The sequence below is a fragment of the Anthonomus grandis genome, chromosome 11 (genome assembly GCF_022605725.1).
Source record: "Anthonomus grandis grandis chromosome 11, icAntGran1.3, whole genome shotgun sequence".
Lineage (NCBI taxonomy): Eukaryota > Metazoa > Arthropoda > Insecta > Coleoptera > Curculionidae > Anthonomus > Anthonomus grandis.
In genome coordinates this window covers 26074840-26093541 of record NC_065556.1, presented here as the reverse complement: position 1 = coordinate 26093541, position 18702 = coordinate 26074840, and the positions used below count along the sequence as shown (strand labels likewise).

General features: G+C 31.9%; 1 protein-coding gene across 2 annotated transcripts in view; it reads right to left on the bottom strand.

Moving 5' to 3' along the window:
* Nucleotides 1-17896, bottom strand: part of LOC126742381 (leucine-rich repeat and guanylate kinase domain-containing protein-like) — a 32842-nt gene extending 14946 nt beyond the window's left edge. Inside the window, exons 1-6 of one of the 2 annotated variants that reach the window (XR_007662547.1) lie at nt 17646-17896; nt 8941-9249; nt 8028-8326; nt 7796-7976; nt 7580-7737; nt 7366-7522 (exon numbers count right to left, since the gene is read on the bottom strand). Coding sequence is in view for 1 of the 2 variants with exons in the window: in XM_050449032.1 (XP_050304989.1) it covers nt 7366-7522; nt 7580-7737; nt 7796-7976; nt 8028-8326; nt 8941-9249; nt 17646-17861 (1320 nt within the window). In the remaining variant the exon portion in view is untranslated. The remainder of the gene's footprint in view (nt 1-7365; nt 7523-7579; nt 7738-7795; nt 7977-8027; nt 8327-8940; nt 9250-17645) is intronic. The other variant, XM_050449032.1, reaches the window with a different exon arrangement.
* Between the last annotated feature and the right edge of the window lie 806 nt (nt 17897-18702).

The following is an 18702-nucleotide window of genomic DNA, read 5'->3' as shown; positions in this document are numbered from 1 at the left end:
ATGGGTATAGATATCATCCTAGTGCCATCTACAATGACATACACGAAGTATTGAGTGAGGAGAATATTATAGGAAGCTGTAAATAATGTTTAGTTCCTTTACAGGTTTCTTGTATAACATTGTACAGCCATCTATAGTGCTGTAAAGAAACCACATAGATATCATGAAATTACAGGATACTGCAAATATTTTATACATATTACTGCTTGGAATCTGTAGTGCTATTGGAAAATGCAAAATGACATAAGAAAAATAAATTACAGGAGACTGCACTTTCTAGAGCTTTCTGTCAAACGAACAATAGAACAGCAATGCCATAAATTTTAATATAGATTACAGGAAACTGCAAGTTAGTAATGGTTCTTTTACAGGCTTCTGTAAATATAATACCATACAGCCATCTGTGGTCTAATAGCGACATTGCAAGACATTTTATACAAATATCTGTCAAAATTAGCAGTATAGTAATAATATAAGACTGCCACGAATTTTAAAATAAATTACAAAAAACTGCTAGAATATTCGATCCTGTAATGTCCAAACAAAATTACAGGATCCTGATGTTTTATGTATGTTAAAATTAATTGAATAGAAATCCTATGAACTGTAAGTGAATTACAGTAAACTGCCGAAAATATATATAATGTTTTTTTTTGCAGGTTTCTGTAATTATTATAGCATTCGGCTATCTGTGGCCTATATAGAATCTGCGATTACGTCTCCAAAGAGAATCACAGGTTCCTGCATATGCTTCATTCATATTACTGCATAGTAATGCCACCTCTTAGATACAGACATAAAATAATAAATTAATTACAGGAAACTGAAAACAATTTTAAAATATTTACAGGTTTCTGTTAAAAAAATTGTGTTGCCATCTGTGGGTAATTAGTACAAGACATTATAAAACGAGAATTCCGTTACAATAAATCGTATAAAAATGCCACGAACTAATAAGTGAATTATACAAATAATTATAATTCTTTAAGAGGTTTCTGTAATTATAATTTCATAGAGCCATCTATAATGCAATAGCAAAATTACACATGTGTATAGATATCATCCTAGTGCCACCTACCATGACACACACGAAGTATCGAGTGAGGAGAATATTATAGGAAGCTGTAAATAATGTTTAGTTCCTTTACAGGTTTCTTGTATAACATTGTACAGCCATCTATAGTGCTATAAAGAAACCACTAAGATATCATGAAATTACAGGATACTGCAAATATTTTATACATATTACTGCATGGAATCTATAGTGCTATTGGAAAATGCAAAATGACATGAGAAAAATAGATTACAGGATACTGCAATTTCTAGAGCTTTCTGTCAGACGAACAATAGAACAGCAATGCCATAAATTTTAATATAAATTACAGAAAACTGCAAATTAGTAATGGTTCTTTTACAGGATTATGTATTTATAATACTGTACAGCCATTGTTAATTATTTACAAAATTAATTGAATAAAAATCCTATGAACTGTAAGGTGAATTACAGTAAACTGCCAAAAATATATATAATGTTTTTTTTGCAGGTTTCTGTAATTATTATAGCATTCGGCTATCTGTGGCCTATATAGAATCTGCGATTACGTCTCCAAAGAGAATCACAGGTTCCTACATTTTATGTTTCATTCTTTTACTGTATAGTAATGCCACCTCTTAGATACAGACATAAAATAATAAATTAATTACAGGAAACTGAAAACAATTTTAAAATATTTACAGGTTTCTGTTAAAAAAATTGTGTTGCCAACTGTGGGTAATTAGTACAAGACATTATAAAACGAGAATTCCGTTACAATAAAGCCACGAACTAATAAGTGAATTATACAAATAATTATAATTCTTTAAGAGGTTTCTGTAATTATAATTCCATAGAGCCATCTATAATGCAATAGCAAAATTACACATGTGTGTAGAAATCATCCTAGTGCCACCTACAATGACATACACGAAATATTGAAAGAGGAGAATATTATAGGAAGCTGTAAATAATGTTTAGTACCTTTACAGGTTTCTGTTATAACATTGTACAGCCATCTATAGTGCTGTAAAGAAACCACTTAGATATCATGAAATTACAGGATACTGCAAATATTTTATACATATGCATGGAATCTATAGTGCTATTGGAAAATGCAAAATGACATGAGAAAAATAAATTACAGGAGACTGCAATTTCTAGAGCTTTCTGTCAGACGAACAATAGAACAGCAATGCCATAAATTTTAATATAAATTATAGGAAACTGCAAATTAGTAATGGTTCTTTTACAGGCTTCTGTAAATATAATACCATACAGCCATCTGTGGTCTAATAGCGACATTGCAAGACATTTTATACAAATAACTGTCAAAATTAACAGTATAGTAATATTATAAGACTGCCACGAATTTTAAAATAAATTACAAAAAACTGCTAGAATATTCGATCCTGTAATGTCCAAACAAAATTACAGGATCCTGATGTTTTATGTATGTTAAAATTAATTGAATAGAAATCCTATGAACTGTAAGGTGAATTACAGTAAACTGCCAAAAATATATATAATGTTTTTTTTGCAGGTTTCTGTAATTATTATAGCATTCGGCTATCTGTGGCCTATATAGAATCTGCGATTACGTCTCCAAAGAGAATCACAGGTTCCTACATTTTATGTTTCATTCTTTTACTGTATAGTAATGCCACCTCTTAGATACAGACATAAAATAATAAATTAATTACAGGAAACTGAAAACAATTTTAAAATATTTACAGGTTTCTGTTAAAAAAATTGTGTTGCCAACTGTGGGTAATTAGTACAAGACATTATAAAACGAGAATTCCGTTACAATAAAGCCACGAACTAATAAGTGAATTATACAAATAATTATAATTCTTTAAGAGGTTTCTGTAATTATAATTCCATAGAGCCATCTATAATGCAATAGCAAAATTACACATGTGTGTAGAAATCATCCTAGTGCCACCTACAATGACATACACGAAATATTGAAAGAGGAGAATATTATAGGAAGCTGTAAATAATGTTTAGTACCTTTACAGGTTTCTGTTATAACATTGTACAGCCATCTATAGTGCTGTAAAGAAACCACTTAGATATCATGAAATTACAGGATACTGCAAATATTTTATACATATGCATGGAATCTATAGTGCTATTGGAAAATGCAAAATGACATGAGAAAAATAAATTACAGGAGACTGCAATTTCTAGAGCTTTCTGTCAGACGAACAATAGAACAGCAATGCCATAAATTTTAATATAAATTATAGGAAACTGCAAATTAGTAATGGTTCTTTTACAGGCTTCTGTAAATATAATACCATACAGCCATCTGTGGTCTAATAGCGACATTGCAAGACATTTTATACAAATAACTGTCAAAATTAACAGTATAGTAATATTATAAGACTGCCACGAATTTTAAAATAAATTACAAAAAACTGCTAGAATATTCGATCCTGTAATGTCCAAACAAAATTACAGGATCCTGATGTTTTATGTATGTTAAAATTAATTGAATAGAAATCCTATGAACTGTAAGGTGAATTACAGTAAACTGCCAAAAATATATATAATGTTTTTTTTGCAGGTTTCTGTAATTATTATAGCATTCGGCTATCTGTGGCCTATATAGAATCTGCGATTACGTCTCCAAAGAGAATCACAGGTTCCTACATTTTATGTTTCATTCTTTTACTGTATAGTAATGCCACCTCTTAGATACAGACATAAAATAATAAATTAATTACAGGAAACTGAAAACAATTTTAAAATATTTACAGGTTTCTGTTAAAAAAATTGTGTTGCCAACTGTGGGTAATTAGTACAAGACATTATAAAACGAGAATTCCGTTACAATAAAGCCACGAACTAATAAGTGAATTATACAAATAATTATAATTCTTTAAGAGGTTTCTGTAATTATAATTCCATAGAGCCATCTATAATGCAATAGCAAAATTACACATGTGTGTAGAAATCATCCTAGTGCCACCTACAATGACATACACGAAATATTGAGTGAGGAGAATATTATAGGAAGCTGTAAATAATGTTTAGTACCTTTACAGGTTTCTGTTATAACATTGTACAGCCATCTATAGTGCTGTAAAGAAACCACTTAGATATCATGAAATTACAGGATACTGCAAATATTTTATACATATGCATGGAATCTATAGTGCTATTGGAAAATGCAAAATGACATGAGAAAAATAAATTACAGGAGACTGCAATTTCTAGAGCTTTCTGTCAGACGAACAATAGAACAGCAATGCCATAAATTTTAATATAAATTATAGGAAACTGCAAATTAGTAATGGTTCTTTTACAGGCTTCTGTAAATATAATACCATACAGCCATCTGTGGTCTAATAGCGACATTGCAAGACATTTTATACAAATAACTGTCAAAATTAACAGTATAGTAATATTATAAGACTGCCACGAATTTTAAAATAAATTACAAAAAACTGCTAGAATATTCGATCCTGTAATGTCCAAACAAAATTACAGGATCCTGATGTTTTATGTATGTTAAAATTAATTGAATAGAAATCCTATGAACTGTAAGGTGAATTACAGTAAACTGCCAAAAATATATATAATTTTTTTTTTGCAGGTTTCTGTAATTATTATACCATTCGGCTATCTATGGCCTATATAGAATCTGCGATTACGCATTCAAAGGGAATTACAGGTTCCTGCATATGTTTCATTCATTTTACTGCATAGTAATGCCACCTCTTAGATACAGACATAAAATAATAAATTAATTACAGGAAACTGAAAAATATTTTAAAGTATATACAGGTTTCTGTTAAAAAAAAGTGTGTTGCCATCTGTGGGTTAGTAGTACGAGTAGTAGTAAATCGTATAAGAATGTCACGAATTATTAAGTGAATTATAGTAAAGTGCAAATAATTATAGTTCTTTTAAAGGTTTCTGTAATTATAATTCCATAGAGCCATCTATAATGCAATAGCAAAATTACACATGTGTACAGATATCATCCTAGTGCCACCTACAATGACATACACGAAATATTGAGTGAGGAGAATATTATAGGAAGCTGTAAATAATGTTTAGTTCCTTTACAGGTTTCTTGTATAACATTGTACAGCCATCTATAGTGCTGTAAAGAAACCACTTAGATATCATGAAATTACAGGAGACTGCAATTTCTAGAGCTTTCTGTCAGACGAACAATAGAACAGCAATGCCATAAATTTTAATATAAATTACAGGAAACTGCAAATTAGTAATGGTTTTTTTACAGGCTTCTATAAATATAATACCATACAGCCATCTGTGGTCTAATAGCCACATTGCAAGACATTTTATACAAATATCTGTCAAAATTAGCAGTATAGTAATATTATAAGACTGCCACGAATTTTAAAATAAATTACAAAAAACTGCTAGAGTATTTGATCCTGTAATGTCCAAACAAAATTACAGGATCCTGATGTTTTATGTATGTTAAAATTAATTGAATAGAAATCCTATGAACTGTAAGTGAATTACAGTAAACTGCAGAAAATATATATAATGTTTTTTTTGCAGGTTTCTGTAATTATTATAGCATTCGGCTATCTGTGGCCTATATAGAATCTGCGATTACGTCTCTAAAGAGAATCACAGGTTCCTGCATATGTTTCATTCATTTTACTGCATAGTAATGCCACCTCTTAGATACAGACATAAAATAATAAATTAATTACCGGAAACTGAAAAATATTTTAAAGTATATACAGGTTTCTGTTAAAAAAAAGTGTGTTGCCATCTGTGGGTTAGTAGTACGAGTAGTAGTAAATCGTATAAGAATGTCACGAATTATTAAGTGAATTATAGTAAAGTGCAAATAATTATAGTTCTTTTAAAGGTTTCTGTAATTATAATTCCATAGAGCCATCTATAATGCAATAGCAAAATTACACATGTGTATAGATATCATCCTAGTGCCACCTACCATGACACACACGAAGTATCGAGTGAGGAGAATATTATAGGAAGCTGTAAATAATGTTTAGTTCCTTTACAGATTTCTGTTATAACATTGTACAGCCATCTTAAGTGCTATAAAGAAACCACTTAGATATCATGAAATTACAGGATACTGCAATTTCTAGAGCTTTCTGTTAAAATTAATAGAACAGCACTGCCATAAATTTTAATATAAATTACAGGAAACTGCAAATTAGTAATGGTTTTTTTACAGGCTTCTGTAAATATAATACCATACAGCCATCTGTGGTCTGATAGCGACATTGCAAGACATTTTATGCAAATATCTTATCATATCTCTTATCAATAATTATAAAATCAATTACAAAAAACTGCTAGAATATGTCCAAACGAAATTACAGGATCCTGCAGATGCTTTATACATTAACTGCAAAGTAATGCCACCTGTTATATAAAGACATAAAATAGTAAATAAATTACAAAAAACTTTAATATATTGAATCATTTACAGATCTCTGTAATAAGATTCTACGGAAATAAAAAGATTAAATGACGGGAATCTGTAAAATATTATGAGATATTTACAGGTTTCTGTGATAAAATTGTATGACCATCTGTGGGTCAAGAGCAGAACTACACTAGAAAATGCAATTACAAGATATTATAAAATGAGAATTGTTTTAAAATTAATTGTATAGAAATGCCACGAAGTATAAAGTGAATTACAGCAAACTGCAAATTAATATATATGGCCAAAATTAACCGCACAGCAATATCGTAGAAACGTCACAAAATATAAAGCAAATTACAGAAAACTACTAGAACATTCAATCCTTTAATTACAGGATTCTGTAAATATTTCGTAGACTATTGCATTAAATCTATAATTATATTGGATTGTCAACTATCATGCAACAGGAAAATTGCATAGATTTCTGATATTAATTGAACCGCAATGCCACGAATTTTAAAGTAAATTACAGGAAACTGCAAAATATTAAACCATCGATACATTTCTATGATTATTCCCGTATTGCGATCTATAATGCAATAGCAAAACTATAGAGATATTTATACAGTTTTCTACTAAAATTAAAAATAAGTGAGAACATTTTAGGAAACTGTAAATAATTATTAGATCGTTTACACGTTACTGCTATAGCATTGTACAGCCATCTTATAGTGCGATAAAGAAACTAATCATGAAATCACAGGATGTTGTAAAAGGTTGCATAGGAAAAAATCTATACTTCTATTAGTAGGGGTGCTATCATAAGAGTTTTCATGAAACAGACTCTCGTTGTTCTGCAAAAGCGACCTTCATGCATTTTTCACTATTTTACACCTTTTCAAAAGTCAAAATTTCCCTATAAACTTACCTGTTCCAAAATGAGTAAACGAATCCTATTATGATTCGCCATTTGACTCATATCGGTCTTTTCGTAGCTAAATCTCTCCAACCAAAAGTCAGAATTGATTTGCTCTCCGTCCAATACGCTTAACATCTTCAAATGGGTAAGGCAAACTTCCACATACCTAGAAAAGTCATTTATAGCCCCAAAACTGCATCGAGAGGAATAAAAAGTACTGTACCGCTGTATTTCAGTGACAGGATTACTCGTAAGATTCAACTTATTCAAATAGTTCAAATTCCTTAAGTAATAAATGTCCAGGAGCTTCGAAACGTTGTTATGCACCAGTTCCAGACATTCCAAGTTTTCAACCGCTTCGAACATCTGCAATGAAGAAACCTGCAATGATAAAATTGTTTGAAGTTTCCCCTTGGATGAAGTACACTTTCCTCATTACTTGGTTGTAACTTAAATTGATGGTCCTGATATTTTTTAAGGTGTGAAGTTCCGCCTGATTCCACTCCATCTCGGGGGTGTTTATGAAGTTATTTTGCAGGTACAGGAATTGAAGCCGGGTACCTTCGAGGTTTTCCACCGCACCAATACGATTAAATGACAAGTTCAAGGTGGTCAAGTACCTTAAAGGGAAATTATTTGAAAAGCTATGGAGCAACTTCCGAATCGCTTACCGCAGTTCCTTTATACCATCGATTCTTCTTATAAAATTATGCGCCAAATTTAGGTCAGTTATGGACCAAAAGTCCCTGAGGTTCCTCATGGTTCGGATCTTGTTATAAGACAAATTGACGTTGGTGAGGAAAAATGGCGGGTAAAAGTCCAAAATGGTCGGGAGAAGGTTGTGGGAGGCGTCGAGGATTTTCAAAAACGGTAAATTCCCGAGGGCCGTAAGGGTTGTCAGGGCGTTATTGCTCACGTCCACGTATTGAAGGTAATGATACTTTTGAAGCAAATCGATGTTTACCAGTTTCTAAAGGGTCATAAAAAATAGCTTCAAATTCAGATATGGTAGATATAAGTTTATGTAATTTGTAAAATTTAACACAGTATTGTGAGACGTTCAGCAGTAAGCTAGAAGCTCAATCCTGATTAATTCTCGAACCCTGTCACCATGCAGTATCGCTTTTCGGCAAAAGAAACTGAAAGAAATTGCGTTTTCAAAAAAATCGCTGATAAAGGAAAGGGGAAACGTTAACACGTTGACTGCCATGACATTTATATAAAAACCATTCTCGGACGCCACTATGTCAAAATTGAAATAATTAGTCAACTTTTCAATTATAATTGGCATGGCTTTAGTACAATTATTTATGCAAATATTTGGAACATCATATTGCAATATATCGCCCCAATGAAAATTCATTGGACTGTCTGCTATTTTTTAAAAGTTAACTGTTTTTTTAGTATTAATTTGTACGTTTTTCGGGTCATTACTTTTGCTTAAAAACTGCTCAATAGTGTTGTAAAATGGTCCTTCAAACCACTCCGTTATAATATAAGAACTGGCAATTACATGCCTGACATGAAATCGAAATTTACTCTAAAATGCTTGAGAAGTGATAGATAACTTAACAGTATGCTTACCTTTTTTGATAAAATACACTTAGTGTAAGCATAATGCTCATACTCGGGACACCGACCCACTCTGGATAAATTGGGGGCCAACACCTCCTTGGTAAGCACCCCGTCATAGGGCGCTTCGTCCCTCTCAATTTCCTCTCTTTCCTTTTCCGCATTTGACTTATCAGGACTCTGATCCAGACTCTCCCACTCTCCCAAACTGAACCGATGACTGATCCACGGTCCGGCCAAATCCCGGACGTTTCGCCACAAATGGTGCAAAGTCTCGTCTTCGAATTTCACGCTTTTTTCCACCTCCGTTTGGGAACTTTTCTATGTGAACAAATAAATAAATAAAATAAATTAGGCCTTTATTTTATACTTGGCCAAAGGCAGCGAATGCCGTTAACTTAACCGAGTACACATAAAATTACGATATTATTATAACTACTATCAAAAAAGCAAATAAAACATACAGAAAAATATTTAACTAACTTAATATACAGTGCGAACGTAAAGGTTGGAATAAATTCATTTAAAATTCAGGGGTATGTTCAAAAAAAAAACGCTCGGACATGTCGATTTTTATTTTTAACTGCGGGTTTTCTTACTATAATTTTATGTATACAGGGTGGCCCAAAAATAAGTTACAGTCATCAACGTAATTTTTTTAAATGTAAACACCTATTTTTTATTTTAGATTTAGGTTCTACATCAAATTCTAAGTACATTTCATGTACCATGTCCTATGCCTAAACTCGACCGTTGACGATTGAACACAATAAAAGGCTATTTTTGGAAGAGTTATTTATATCAAGCAACCTATCAGTTATTGTTTGGTTATTTACATTTGTGGTTGGTGTTTTTGATTGTTAACTTGTCACAATTTGTTGACATCAAATAATTTTGAGTGAATTTAGTTTGATTTAGATGCCTAAGCAAAGTTTTGCTTGTGTTAAGTTTATCAAAAGATAAAATTAAAATTTCAAAAAATGGTACGTCTTAGTGAGCGAGAGCGAATAGAGATTTTGATGATGATTGGTTATGGAAACAGGATGCGCACTCAGATGGAAGTCTGTGAAATTTATCATGCCAAGTATCCTGATAGGCCACGTATATCTCAAAGTACTGTCAGTAAAATAGACAGAAATATCGGGATTTGGGTCATGTCAGGGATAATTATACGAAAGGTCGGTCAAGTATATCAGAAGAAAAGCAACTAAATGTTTTGCTGGCAGTTGAAGAAGATTGCCATAAAACGACTCGCAATATTGCGTTAGAAAATCAGATATCCCAGACATCCGTCGTTAAGTATTTCGGTATAAATAAATGGCACCCTTACAAAGTTCAATTGGTTCATGAACTAAATGAAGATGACCCAGATAGGCGTTTAGAATTTTGTGAGAGACTTATGGACTTGTGCCATGCTAATCCACAATTTTCAAAAAAAATTGTATTTTCTGATGAGGTAACGTTTTGTCTTCATGGTAGTGTAAACCGGTAAAACTGCCGATACTGGGCTACTGAAAATCCGCACTGGATGATGGAGTGCCACAGCCAAGTCCCTCAAAAAGTAAATGTTTGGGCGGGGGTGATTGAAAACAGGGTTATAGGGCCCTTTTTCTTTGAAGGATACTTGAATGGTGGGAGGTATTTAGAGTTTTTAGAAAATGACTTGGTTCCATGCCTTGCCACTTTATACCCCGATCCAGAAGACCCGGATATATTAGATAATTCCTTATGGTATCAGCAAGATGGAGCTCCAGCCCATTACACTCGTCCCGTGCGCGAGTACCTGGATACCGTTTTTCCTGGACATTGGTCGGAGGGGTGCAATTGAATGGCCGGCCAGATCACCGGATCTGACTCCTTTAGATTTTTTTTGTGGGGGTATCTTAAGTCCAAAGTTTATGTTAATCGGCCAAACAACATTGAAGAGTTAAAAATTAGAATAACGGAAGAAATAAGATTGATAGAACCTTCTGTTATCGATAACGTTTTACAAGAATTTCAGCATCGACTGGGATATTGCCAAGAGGTTCGTGGCAGCCATTTTCAACACTTAATAAATTAATTAAAATATTTTTATGTATTCTTGCTTGATATAAATAACTCTTCCAAAAATAGCCTTTTATTGTGTTCAATCGTCAACGGTCGAGTTTAGGTATAGCACATGGTACATGAAATGTACTTAGAATTTGATGTAGAACCTAAATCTAAAATAAAAAATAGGTGCTTACATTTAAAAAAATTACGTTGATGACCGTAACTTATTTTTGGGCCACCCTGTATACATAAAATTATAGTAAGAAAACCCGCAGTTAAAAATAAAAATCGACATGTCCGAGCGTTTTTTTTTGAACATACAGAAAAATATTTAACTAACTTAATATACAGTGCGAACGTAAAGGTTGGAATAAATTCATTTAAAATTCATAATTTTAAATGAATTTATTCCAACCTTTACGTTCGCACTGTATAAAGAATGATGAATCAAATGTATGAATGATGAATCAAAATGATGCTTGCGAAACTGCAGTTCTATAATTTTTCCAAACCCGTAATAAACTTTTTTTCAAATTTCTTGCTTAATAGAGCATGTTGTATTGTTGTGTGTCAATTGCAACGGACGACATACTAAGATCCTTATAGATCAAAGCAAAGCTTCCATCCTTGTACTGCTGGACTATACGAAGGCATTTGATCTTATCAATCATAAAATTTTAGTTTCTATTCTTCATTTTTTGGTTTTTCCGACAAATCATCTAATTTTCTCGTATCTTTCAGGTAGAACACATCAAGTCAAACTTAATAATAGCTTTTCTTTATCACTTCCGGTTAAGCAAGTTCCTCAGGGTAGTATTTTAGGATCTCTTTATATACTGCAAGCTTTTACTCTTGTCTACATTTTTGTGATTATCACTTATACGCAGACGATACGCAACTCTATATTTCTTTTAAAATATCTGAGTATGCTAAGGCAATTAAAAATCTGAATTCAGATTTACAAAATATTTATTTAAAATCTAAGAAGCATGCTCTAAAAATTAATCCTATGAAGTCAGATTTTTTGATCTTTGGTGAGGAGTCTTTCCTCCATATAGGAACCATAGTATATCTATTGGTGGCAATGCGATTCCTTCTAAGACAAGTTGCAAAAGCTTAGGTATTTTATTAGATAAAGAGCTGAGATTCAAAGATCACATTTCATTATTATTAAAGAAAGCCTATGGATCATTAAAAATTATTTATGGACAAAGACATTGCTTAAGTAAAAAAATAAAAAGCATGCTTTGCGAGTCTCTAGTCTTATCTCATTTTAATTTTTGTAGCCCTATCTTTAGCCCATGTTTTTGATTATGCTGATCGAAACAGAGTATAAAAGGTTCAGAATAGCTGCCTTAGGTTAATCTTTCAAATTTCTGGTCCAAACCCGATTTCACATAAGCTTACAGAAATTAGGTGGCTAAATATGCAGATATAACAGGTTTATTCTACAAAAAAAAATGCTTCTTCTATAAAATCATAAAGGAGAAAATTCCAGAGTATCTTTTTGATAGACTAACATTTCGAACCGACATTCACAATACCTATCTATACTAAGAGATCGGAAAGAATTATTTAAAAGGTATTTTACTTACAATGTGGCTGTGGCTATGGATAATGTTGTCGACTATTCGTTTTCCTTTGATTGGTATAGGAAAAGCACGTGGAATATATTGTTTTCAAGTCAGACTCAGCGAGTTAGTTTATTAAGTACAATTTTTATTATTATTTTTTTTTGTTAATATTTAATGTGTTTTATTTTATTTCATTTTGAAAAATGGTCGCGAATGAAACTATTTTAATTATTTCTGTTTTTATCTTTGTTTTGTTCTGTTCTCGAGCTATATAAATTTATTTTGTTTTTGTCTTTAAGTAACAACGTTTTAAACCTTTATACAGGGCATTTTTTTATCTCGGGTCATAGGGTTTTACGTGTAATATATTCAACCCCATGTCAGAACCTGTTCTATTTAATCGATAGGATTGAAACTTGGAACAAGTGAAGTTTAAGTTAACAGACTTTAAAAAATCCCATTATTTTGCAAAAAAATTTGCGAGAAACCTATTTAAAATACGTTTTTCTGATGAAAAAGTTTGCTTTTTCTGCACCTCGTAACCTTCATTACCTTTACACTTCAAAGCAGATAGACAAATATCTGACAGTGACACAAAATAATTTCCTCAAAATCTCAAAAATATATTTTCAAAAATCAACAATAAACAAATAAAACCTTTCAAATAAATTATTCAAAGTGACCTCCAAATTGAGCCAAACAAAAGCCTAGACAGTTGTAGAAATGTCTTTTAACATTTAGGAGCTGCCGGGGAGTAATGGTACGCGAAGCCTCGATAATTCTATTACGAAGTTCTTCGATATTGTTGGGTCTTCCTCTAACAATATCAAACACTTTCGATGATAGATAGCCCCAATAAAAGTTATCTAAAGGCGAAAGATCGGGGCTTCGCGTCGGCCATTTAGATGGTCCAAAACGTCCAATCCAGCGTCCTGGGAACGTGGCATTCAAAAACTCGGTAACAGTCGCTGCACTATGAGCGGGGGCTCCATCATGTTGAAAAATTATCCTGCCATTTTGAACAGCGTTTCCTAATGCGGGAATGACCTGCACCTGAAGTAATTCTAAATATTTTGCAGTATTCAGGCTACCCTCTATGAAAAATGGTCCAATTATCCGATCTCCAAGAATTCCTGCCCACACGTTAAGTTTCTGTCTTGTTTGGGTATGCGTTTCCTGGTTGACGTGAGGATTTTCTCGCGACCATATTCGAGTATTTGTTTGTTAACTGTACCATTTGTACAGAATGTACTTTCATCTGAAAATAGCATTTTGTTTGTAATTGTGGGGTCTTTATTAATTCGTTCCATCCACTGTTCACAAAACTGCATTCTAAGAAAATAATCATTAGGCAAGAGTTCTTGAACATTTCTAACTTTAAAAGATTTGTATTTTTCTTTTCTAATTGCCTTATAGCAACTACTTCTACTTTTTCCGGTAACTTCAGCAAACTGAGTAAGACTATTTGTTGGATTTTCTTCAACGGCCAAGCATACCTCCATTTTAAATTCTTCGTCAACTACGGTTTCGGTTCTTTTTCGTTTTAAGTGAGAACTGGCGATGCATCCAATCGTAATAAATTTTTCATGAAACCGTTGTACAGTTGATCTAGACGGGACGGGACGGTTAGGATAAGGCACGGCAAAATTATCTACCACTTCTTGCGCCGACATTCCTCCTTATGTAGTTTGAAACCATCTCAATACGTTCCTCCGTAGTGTAAATCGACATTTTTTAAGAGTTTTTGAACAATTTCAACAAAGCAATTTAAAAATTATTTTGTGTCACTGTCAGATATTTGTCTACCCACTTTGAAGTGTAAAGGTAATGAAGGTTACGAGGTGCAGAAAAAGCAAACTTTTTCATCAGAAAAACGTATTTTAAATAGGTTTCTCGCAAATTTTTTTGCAAAATAATGGGATTTTTTAAAGTCTGTGAACTTAAACTTCACTCGTTCCAAGTTTCAATCCTATCGATTAAATAGAACAGGTTCTAACATGGGGTTGAAAATATTACACGTAAAACTCTATGACCCGAGATAAAAAAAATGATAAAACTGTATATGTATTATTTTGGCGTGCTACTTATAATAGTTATTCTATTTTGTCTCGATTTTTTTTCTAGTTTATTAGGATATTGGGGAAGAATTGGCACTTAGTTGCCTACCAATACTCCTTTACTTACCAGATATTGTTTTAGGATTATTGTGATATATATTTTTTTTATTGTATGCTGGTAAATAAAAACTGTTTATTATTATTAATTAATCCGAGGCAATTCTTATAAGCCAAAGTAAACAAGCAAGGGAGTACCTGAAAAATAATATGTAATTTATCTTAAACAACGAACCCATTCCTTTTAAATCGGAAGTAAAAAACCTGAGCATAAAAAGCATAAAACACATATCAACAATAAATTAAAAGCAGCTTACTATCGCCTAAAAAACTGTCTACCCTCAAAAATTAAATACTTCCTTTGTGATAAGATTCCTCTAATCTTATCATTATTTGATTATGGAGATGCGGTATACTCCGACTCTATAACAAGTTTATATAAAAATAAATTCAGAATTTACAAAACACATGCATGAGATTCTCTTTTAACATCCTCAATAAAGATCATATAACTCCTGATCTGAATAATAACAAAATTTTAACCATGGAAAATAGAGGAAAGCTTCATATGTATTACTTTGTCTATAGAATAATCAAGACTGCCACACACTGCTCATGAAACTAGAAACAGTAATTTATATAGAGTTCCTCTTCACCGGACGACAAACTTTCAAAAATAATTTACAAACAGGTGTAAGATTTGGAATGACCTTCCAAATACAATAAAAAAATTTACATTAAATAGTTTTAAAAAGCATACGAAATTAATGCTCCTGCAGACTCAACTATAGGCTCGCAACTAACATACATTTTTGTTTTACTCTTGTCTTTGCTTTTTCTTCTCTTTGTCTTTTTAACAATAAAGGTACACGCATTCGCTTTTTAACCTAAAATACATACAAGTAAACATTATCACAAATTGTCTCCATCTCCCTCTGGCCTCAGGCTTATAATTAATTATTATGGAAAAATTATATTATAAATAAAAATGTATTAAAATATTAATTAATTTTATTGATTCTTAGCACACACTCGTGCAAATCTGTTGTTATTCTTTCTGTAATAATTTATTTAGTTTGATGATTTTTTTAATTAGTTTCCTTATTAATTAACTTTAAGTTGACGGGTTTGTCCCACTTTTGGCTTCTTTTGTCAGTAGCTAAAGAGTATCGGTTGTTGAAAATCGCGGGACAGACCTTTTTGCCGGGAGAAAATGTAATTAAATATAATATAAATGAGGATGTTTTGGATTGGCTCTACTAATAGAGCTTTCGATACTTTAAACCATGAAATGTTATTAGCAAAGCTTTATTATTTTGGTTTTTCGAACAACGCGATTGATTTCTTTAAGTCATATCTTAATAATAGAGCGAATTGCGTAGTAATAAACAAGGCTTCTACAACTGAAAAATCAAGTTATTATCCTATATCTACCGGTGTTCCCCAGGTTTCTATTTTGGGGTCTGAGCACTTTATGCAGGATATTAAATCCTGCATAAAGCACTCAATGTTACAACAATATGCTGACGATTCCCAGCTGTATACTTAATTTTCACGTGACAGTCTACCCATAATAGAAGGACAATTTAATAAGGATTTAGAAAATATAGATAACTTTTCCTGCGACCATAATTTGAAATTAAATTCGTCTAAATCATGTGTAATTTTTCTGGGTGGTGAAAAGAACGGCCTTAATGCAGCAACAACTTTAAATGCAAAGATTCGTAATGAGCAGCTACCAGTAGTACCAGAGGTCAAAAACTTAGGAGTATGCCTTGATAGCGGTATTTCATTTCAAACACATATAAAGAATAAGCTCAAAATTGGAATAAGCTTTACGGCTTAAAAAATCATTTACCTCCTAAAACTAAATATTTTTTATGTAACACACTTGTTTTATCCTTATTTGATTATTGTGATGTGGTATATTCGGATTCATTGACTGAAGACTCCGCTTATTCAATACAAAAACTTCAGAATTGTTGTGTTGTTCTAAATATGAAAAATCGTAGAAAATATCTTCGTGTATAAAGTTATAAAAACTGGGGAGCCATTATATTCAGCTGACAATTTTCCAAATTTTCTTCATTAGCATAACACTAGATTTATAAATTTATTTAGAATACCACAACATAGAACAGCAAATTTTTAAAAATCTTTCGTTTTTGTCGCCTCTCAACTTTGGAATAGACTTCCGGCTAATTGCAAAAGTTTTCCGTTTACTGCATTTAAAAAATATATTCGAAATAAACTGCTTGATTCTCAAAAAACAATACTTAATCTATAATAAAAATTAAAAGAGCTGAGTCGCTCGATCTTCTATTGTCATCTAGTTATTATTGTTATAAATATTAATTAATTTACCTTTTCTGCATATCCAGAACTCCCGCCTGCTTCGCCTTACTTAAATACTTACTTAATTAAGAAAATCTTTTTTTTTTACTTTTAAGGTTTTTGAAGGGCTATGCCACACAGTTTCTATCTTATTTATGATGAACCTGTGTAGACGGTTCTCTATAATCGAGGCATGGTCCTATATATCATGTATTTGGTAAGTGGTACAACATATGTATATTTTGTATGATTATTTATTTACCTTCATGATGAATAAATTTGTTTTGAATTTGAATATCTTTATTTTGTTTATAGGGATGTATTGACTCTTTATGGCAATTAGATTTTTTTACTTTTGATTTGATTTAATTGAAAGAAACAAACAAAAGCTTAGATTTAAAAAAAGAAAAAAAAAACTCACCTAGTGCATGACTTAACAATACAAATACTTAAAAAAATAAATGATATTCTACAATAATAGTAATATAAATAAAACAAAAGGAGAAGAACTATATCCAAAAACAAATAAATCGATGAAATAAAAATAAATTGTGTAAAAGTTGAACACAGCCGTTAAGTACTCTATTTTATTATTGACTTTCAACCAATACTGTTTTTAAGTGAAACTCGTTATTTTTTACGGTAAACTGTGTTGACTTACTTCAATCTCCTCAAGATCGTCATCTGAGCAATCGTCGTAAGGGCCCGCCCTAAAGCTACCACCCAGAGAGGAAGGGATGTAATTGATAAGGGAAGGATTTCCTGGTGCGTTAATGTTATAACCAGAGATGGTGGATGACCCTTTGGTGGCCAAATTGTACCCCGAGGTGGTGCTGCGGCCTCGGGAGCAGTAGGTTTCGCTTGTGCCTTTATTCATTTTTTGACTTTGAACTGTCTAATGACAGATTTCAATTGTGAAGGGTCGCAAAAGGTGTGCAGAAGAATTTTCTGTATTCATTCAATAATTTATATTTAAAAACTGAAAACTGTTATTGTATGTCTGACGATGTCCTTTTAGAGCGAAAGATATTTTTGTCAATACGAAGGAAACTTAAATTGCCTTTTATTGCATTATTATTATTATATAATGAAATGTGTTTGAAAGACATACAAAAACCACGGAAAAGGCCTCAAATAAATAAATAATTATTTAAATTGCATGAAAGGAATATGGGTTTAAATGCTTGGAACAAAATTGAAAATTACTCTAGAAACTGGAAATGGATTCATATCCCAGGAATAAAACAATAAACTGAAATACAGATTTTAACGTTCTGTATCTTAGTTCAGATTTTTATTTGCGAATAATTTTTTGAATTTTAAAGAAGTTCTTGATTCTTCTACTCCATATCTTAAATTGCATCACTTGCTCAATATTCTTCTCATTTACCTAATTTTTTTTTTTCATAATTAATTTCAGACCTAACCTTATGCATATCTGATATTGTCGATATGTATTCCGTTCCCTTTAATACCTATAGATTCAAAAAACACTCTTCCCAAATTGAACAACACCGATGATAAATACAACCTTGTCTAATTTTTGTTATATCGTACTGGTCGGTTGTTAACAAAGTTGCTCAACCCCATATTTGCTTTCTGATTCCAGTACAGATTACTCATTAATCAAATGTGTTTACCATCTAGACCCAGATCCTTAAGGTACGATCTTAGGAGGTCATGTTTTACATTATCGAAAGCCTTCTCATAATCAATGA